At 36.0% G+C, this 7620-nt stretch overlaps 1 protein-coding gene across 1 annotated transcript; it reads right to left on the bottom strand.

Annotated features, from left to right (window-relative positions):
- On the bottom strand, positions 1–3423 carry LOC18588200 (pectinesterase/pectinesterase inhibitor PPE8B-like). Its single transcript, XM_007012442.3, has 3 exons — positions 2878–3423; positions 1947–2549; positions 1–1013 (listed from the first exon to the last, which is right to left on the bottom strand). Exons 1-3 carry the CDS (start codon positions 3200–3202, stop codon positions 316–318), a joined length of 1626 nt encoding a protein of 541 aa, XP_007012504.3. The 5' UTR covers positions 3203–3423; the 3' UTR covers positions 1–315.
- Between the last annotated feature and the right edge of the window lie 4197 nt (positions 3424–7620).

Below are 7620 nucleotides of genomic sequence, written 5' to 3'. Positions count from 1 at the left end.
TTTTCCACAATAAAACCAACTGATCTCACATCTCAGCTTTCAATTTTCATTACAATATTCAGACAAATTGTAATGACTTGTCTACACGAATAATCCTCTCTCAGAATTCAGAGGCCGTCAGGGCTTGATTATGCAGATTGATCCCTTGGTGAGTCATGACAGCTAATTGGAGATCTTTAACAGAGATACAAAGATCAGAGACTTGAAAGTTGAAACAGGCAAAAGAAAGGATTCTACACAAAACTTAGCACCAATAATATATGAAAAAAGATGTGCTACATTAAATACATTAAGGAAGCTACATCGGTTGCTTCATTATACCGCCAATCCTGCTGTGTATTTAACGCCAGTTGACGGTAACCACAAGTTTCCTTCAATGAATTGAGCCACCGTAAAATTAGCAGCTTGTGCAGAGTTATTTAAGGCATGGTAGCCAGGCCACTTAACTCTGCTACCAAGACCAGCCCCTGGCCCAAAATTCAAGAACTCTGCATAGAACAATGTGTCCAAAGCAAAATCTTGATTCCACTCAAGCCACCCTTCTGGCCTTATAGCATTACTAATGTAGGATTGCATGATAATAGTTCTTGAATACAGCTTCCAGGGTCTCCCAAGGTATGTAGCAGTGGAGTTAACAAAAGGTAACAAATCTGTATCAGCTGAGATATTGCAGAATTGAATAGAGAAGCCTGTAGGTTGGTTCGGGTCTTTCCGGCCTTGCGCTGTGATCGTGTTTTTCTGGTTTGGTAGACCTTGCTTGGCTAGGATTTGACAGTACTGGAAGACCACAGTTGCATCACCAAAAATGAAATCCACAGTGCCAGTGATCTTACATTCGCGGAAAAATTGGCGCATTGTGTGAGTATAGAGCGAATCTTGGTAGCCCCTAATAGCACATCGGAAGAAAACTGACAGGTCAGAGTCGGATCGCAATGCCACTGCTTGGTGTTTCTGGGGCCCTGCTGTGTTCTCAAATGTTATGTCTCTTGCTATGAATCCTCTTCCGCTTACAGCTGCAAGAGTTTAAGACAAAATATGTGATGCATATTAGAATAACAATAATGAAAAAAAAAAAAAGGACAATATCGAAAATAGCTATGCACCATAACAATTTCAAGATTCTTACTAAAAATCTTAAGAGAGAAGAACATTAATGGCCCCAAATTGATCTGTTCTCTAACCCTATAGAGTATTTCACGTTGCAAGTCTTAGATCTTTCTTGTTGTTGGTTATCAAAAATCAAACTACCCATGTAATTCACTCTGGAAACTTTTTACTTTTAGTTCTACAAAGCTTCTTCATTTTGACCTCTAGAAATCACAGGTAGCCAAGAAGTGCAGAATCACTAAATACCGTAATCCAAGAAGTATGTAGAATGGTAGAAACAGGGGATACAGCTCTCTACTTGTTTTGAAAAATTTATTATTTTTCTCATCTGAGGAAAGTTAGATGGGGAAAAAATACGTCTTTTATAAACGTTTCATCATATTACTGTTGTGAAAACCAGAAAAAATGTCAAGGGGCAACATCATATTTCCATACATACAACCCATGCAGGTATGGGTTCTTGGGATGTCAAGTTGGAACACGCCAACTCGTAGCACTCGAAAAATGTGATACAAACGTCCTTAACAAGGATAATTAATTTTTGTACAAACTAATTTTAAATGAATGCATCTATGCTACCTAGCGGTAGTAAATAATGACCCCAATCCATGCCCTCAAGGAGGTTGACTAGTTGAGCCATGGAGGCATAGGATCAACCCCAGCATTGAATTTTCAGTAGGGATTTTATAGATATGAAGTTATGCTCTAATGGGCTGCCACGAGTGCTTATGGCTTCCTCCCTTTTCGCAAAGAAAACTGATGATGCTGTGGGTCTTAAAACTTAACAAATTCAACCAATATAACAAAAGTCCACTAAAATAATTGATTCTACTTCTTACCAAAAGTTGCTGATCGAAACGTGGTCCAACCATCAATGAAGCTTCGATTTCCAGATATTACTGTAACGTCCATTCCATCACCAACCATCATAAGGTTCCATTTCTTCTTCTTAATTTCTACATTCTCTTTATATAAACCCTTCTTAATGTAAATAACATATCTGCTCATGCTGTAGTCGGGTACTGCAGCAACTGCATCCATTATGCTAGTAAAGTTTCCAGTCCCATCTGCTGCAACCACAACATCAGCTGATACCCCGTTTACCTCTAACAATTTTCTGTCCTCCCTTTTCACCCATGATGGAAATTGGTTCTTGTTATTTGCTAGTTTCTGGCCCGGATGACCACCAGCAGCGGCTCCTCCTCCTTCTTTGTTACCACCATTGCTGGTACCTCCATTCGATTTTGAACTGGGACCGGGGTGCACCATGGTGAGAAGGTCACTGACCAGCGACGTGACTTGATTAAGGCTCCCTGCCACTACAGGTTTGATCACGCTACTTGTACCCTCAAACCCATCAATGCATGTCGCCTGATTAGCCATTGCAGCACTCAGCCATGTCCTCAAATTGGAACTTAGATCACCAGTGCTGTTATTTTTAGCTGCATATAAGTAAATGCTTATCTTTTTAAGTACTAGTTTTATTATTTATATAGGACCTCAAATATGTGTAAGACATTAACTGAAAATTAAACAAAGGCAGATGTAGTTAGCTAATGTAGTTGAGATTGCATACAGTTACCTAGCCACCACAAAAGTTGCATGTAAACACATGCTTTCTTATAATTTCATTAAAACGCCAAAGGAGGAAAAAGTGATTGGGAATCATATGCTTCCATATGTATTAAACTTTTTCAAGGAAAAAGGCCAGCAATAGGTACAAGAAAAGAAAAAGGAAGATTCTTAAGGAGCTAAGACATAGTAAAGTACCCTTAGGATTCTGGGAAGCAGACAGAGTCCAGCTCAACTCATCAGCAGAAAAGTCCAGCAGATCAAGGCAATCAGAGATGGCATTAGAAAGTCGAAAATCACCAAAAAAGCCTCCAAGCTGAGAGACGATGGAGGTCACTTTTCTTACAGCATCAATGGTGGTTCTTAGAGAGCCTACAAACTCGGCTGCAGGCACATTTAAGCACTCAGCTCCCAGAAAATCATCGCTACTGGAGGTTGCATATGAGGTACAGCACAAATAAAGAGCAACCAACAAGACCAACAATGAATGTGAGGAGAAATTTGGCATGTTTTTGGGTAACATATGCTAAAGAATGAAGATATATAATTATAAATAAAGAAAGAAGATTAGCATGAAGTGAAGAATAGAGAGAGAGCTCTAATGAATTTATGGAAGAAAGAGGAGCGGAGGTTATAAGGCTGTATAGCTAGGAGTTTGAGAGTTAGATGGGAAGGTGAAGGAATTTAAGAAGGAAGGTGGGAGTCGTGGAGATGATCGACGACTAGGGTGCCATGAGTCAGTGTATCAGTCACAATGTTGGGTGTGGTCTATTTATCCTTGTGTCGGCGGTGAAAAAAGTGAGGATTTTTTATTGCTTAAACCCAAACGAGGGGCATCATCTAGTCTTGTGTGCCTGCCCATTGCTCAAGGTTTCACTTCGCCTATATTTACTCCAAATGTCTCCCACCTTTTTCTTCTATATGTTTATGTCAAGTATCAACCATTTAATTACAGATCACGTGTATATAATTCGCATTCCCCCTTTAGCTATGGAAGGCAAAAGAAATCTAAATTTTAATTTACTTCTCTCAATAATTAATAGTTTTACAATTAAAAATAAAAATGAATTTATTCAGAAATGTTTCAACAACTTACAATATATCAATATGAAATTAAACTATGCTTTTAATTTATCAAAAGAGCAACAAAGGAAACAAACTACCTTATGATCTCAAATTAACATGCAAATTTATCAAAACCCTTTTTTTTTGTAAAAATTTGTATATTTTTTTTATTTTTTTTTATAATTGAGAGGGGATATTCGAATTTTACTCTTTATGTAAGGAATCATGCATTAACTAATAAACTAAATGCTCGGGTGTTTTGTATATTTTGTTTCAGTCTAATTCCCTTTTATCCTCATTATCTTTTCCCAAAAATTTTCTAAATTTTTTAATAAAAAAAAACCCATAATTTTTAATTTTGAACTATGTATGGATAGCTCCGGGACCCATGACATGTTCATCTGCTTATGAAGGAAGAGGGAGGGGAGTAAGGCAAGGGCATGCATGTGTTCATAGTTATACAAGCTGAGTGCTTTCTTCTTTTCAAGGGTTAATAATGGTGCCTATACTGTTACACTGAAGTTACTAATTTTATCAGACCTAGATTTCAGAACATGTTAGGAAGGTTGTAAAGAAAACCCACTAGACGACAAATTCTCTCTGCTGGTTTCATTAGAAGAGAATAAAAGAAAAACCACATGCCTCTGCATTGCAATTCTTTTTTTCTTCCTTTCTAAGTAATGTCTCTCAGCCTATCCATAGAAATGGGGAAAATTTCAATTAAACAAGGGATTCCATGATAATTTCAAATATAATAGAAAAGCGCAATCAAACAATTGTAGAGATCTGTACCTAACTATTGCATTCACAAAGAGAAAAAACCATCTAACTTCTCTTTCGACTTTCCTAAACGACTAAAACCCCATTAATTGCTTTTGAGTGCTGTGTCAAGCCTTTTTCCATATATTGAAAATCCACATACATATCCCAAACATGAAAACCATATTATTATTTTTTTATTTTACTTTCTTTCGATTTCTTTTCAATTACTTTATTTTATTTTTCTTAATTGACAAGATAACCCTAGAATGCTGTCATGTAATACTCAAATTTAGACCATACGGTTTATGTGAAACAATCCAATCAAACAATTCATAATTATTTTAATTTGTCCTAGCTATATTGTCATAATGAAAGAAAAATCTAAAATATTTTTTAAAGGAAAAATATTTGATACATTGACAATATATACTTTTTATACACTATCATATGACTAAATTTTAACACCTCATCAATGAGGTATTATTTGAAAGAAACTAAAAAGTTGGTGTTATTCTGGAACTTTATTATTTTGAAAAAAATAAAAAGTGAATTTTATTCTTTTTAACTTATTAATGAAGTGTTAAGATTCGGTGATCTCACAGTGTATAAAAATTGTACATTATTAATACATCAAATATTAATTTTTTTTAAATATACAATTATAAGTTTCATGTGCATAAGTTAATAATGATTTTTCACTGTATGTTTGGTTTACCACCCATTAATTGGCACAACAAGAATCCTTTGCAGTAATAGCGTATAGGCAAAAACTAAATTATTCGAATTTTCTAAGAATATATCCTGAGACATGAGGCATGAGGGCTTCTTTTTCAAAAATAGTGAAGGGACTAATTAAAGAGGGTATCGCTTTAAAGATAGTAGACGCGAAAACGCGTTACAGCTTTGCTCCTTTTGAAGAAGAAGAAGCCATAAAAGTGCACGCGGTCTTTCTCTGTCTCTTGCGAAACATCCATTCAATTGTTGGCCACATATCGTATTCGTCTTCGTTATGTATTGGCAGTATTTTCCGTATTCGTTATCACACACGTACTCTTTCAAAGTAATAAATACCTTTGCTTTTTACTTTATTGTCGAAAGATAATCTTGGTTAGGGACCATTAATTGTTTAATTGAGCATCGATTCGACAACTTTCACTGTTTCTTTCGATTCTCATTGGCATGGATCCATCAATCTAATCTTTTGAAACTTTCATAGAAGAATTTTGGTTTTTAATGCAACCCTTTTTCCGATTTCAATTATGCTTCTTGAAAGCATTTGACTATAAATTATGGGGGGGCCCTTGTCCATACTTCATGCACCGACTTGGGGGCAGTGTCAAATTCCCTTTGGTTTATCAAAATTTTAGCTTTTCTGTTTGCGTGATTCGTCAAGAATCTTTGCTCTCTCTCTCTCTCTCTCTCTCTGATTTGCGTGACGGTGAGAATCCCACAGTAATCAGGGCCTCTAGCTTTTGAATTTGGACAGCTTTCAGCATGGCAATTCTAAGGAAAAATATGTACTTGCTAATCAAATGGAAGAAGCCAAACAAGGTTACGCAGCCGCCAGTCTTATTGTTCACAGAATTTGGTTGCATATGCCGTTGTTCGAAAACGTTTTACATCTGTCAAGACTTTTAAACAGCTTCACTTAACCACTCCTCTCTCTCCTCTTGTTGCTGACTCTTTAATTAAGCATATTAAAGTATCCAACATCCAAGAATGGCATGCTGATTAGTTCACAAACATTAGGTCCAAAGACCCAATTTTACAACCGGATGATAATGACTTTGATTAATATATTTCAAGATTTCTATCAATTATAGGTCCAACATGCATGTGATTCCCATTACAGCAAAAAAGAAAATGAAAAGAAACCAATATATCTTTCCTTCTCTGAACTTGGTGAGCATTTAATTTGTTTATGGCTGGATTAATTGCCTCCAACACCAAAAATTCATTGGTAAATTTAGTGATGGTGCTATAGTTTAAATGCTAAATTTTGACGTCAAAATTTGGTGTGTGAGGATTCTTAAGCGGTTTTTTCTATCCAAAATATTTAGATGGTGATAATTAGAATGATCAGAAAACCATTCAATAATGAAGTTACTACAATATCTTATAGAGATAATAAAAATGAAGAAAGCATATTTTACATAATGGGGCAACTGATAAAGTAAATCAAAGTAGAACAGTCTAACAATGACTCAAGGAAGATGACGAGGAACATTTCCCACAAGGAATTCATTTTTAGAATGATTTTCAGTTTCCTTCTATATTTATTTGATTTAGTTATGTTCGGTGAGCAGAGGCTTTCAAAATTAAGAGATTTTAAGGGAGCAAAACAGGCAAACAAAAAAAAATCAAAGAGCATATTACATACTACTAGGACCCAGCAAACACCTGATACCTTCACGGTGGGACGACCTGATGGAGAATGAGTTCTCTCGGGACATAGACAATTGAACAGCCATAGGCCAGACTGGAATGAGCAAATTAATTCCTTGAAGTACAAGATTATCCATGGCCCATTTATCCAACAAAGAAAAAAGATTGTCCATGGCCCATCCCATTTAAAGCTTATTCTCCGAAGTTTAAGTGGTTAGTACAACTATATTTCAATCCCCAGAGATCAAATGCGATAATTAATGAACAGCCAAGTTTTACAAGTTTGCTTTATTCTCGAAATTATTGCAAAAATGCTCTGTAGTTATAAAGCAGAATGTTAGTTATAAAGCAGAATGTGGATTATCGGCCAGAATTCATGACTTCGTTTTAACTAGAAATGACCTTATACTGCAGAATCTTGAACAATGAATTAGGCCTAAAAAACTAGTGGCAGTACAAGATTCAGCTTTGGGTTTAATCTAAGAGCAACGTGTCTTTAGCCTCAATTGAGGTTCATGCCCGAGTTGGTTTAGTTAATAATTTTTGGGCATGAAATTCATATCTCTGCCTAGACCTGCCAATATGGGCCTAGCCCATCAAGTTGATCCATTTTTTTATGAAATATAAGGTGAGATGGGTCATAAAAATTTCAACCTATATTAAACCCGAGTCTAGATGGGTTGGCCCGTTTGATTAGGGGGTTAATCCGGATTGGTGCCAGCTAGCCAG

Source organism: Theobroma cacao, chromosome 9 (assembly GCF_053813885.1).
Source record: "Theobroma cacao isolate CCN51 chromosome 9, ASM5381388v1, whole genome shotgun sequence".
In the NCBI taxonomy this organism is placed as follows: domain Eukaryota; kingdom Viridiplantae; phylum Streptophyta; class Magnoliopsida; order Malvales; family Malvaceae; genus Theobroma; species Theobroma cacao.
The sequence above is the reverse complement of the archived record's forward strand: the minus strand, read 5'-3'. Positions and strand labels throughout refer to the sequence as shown.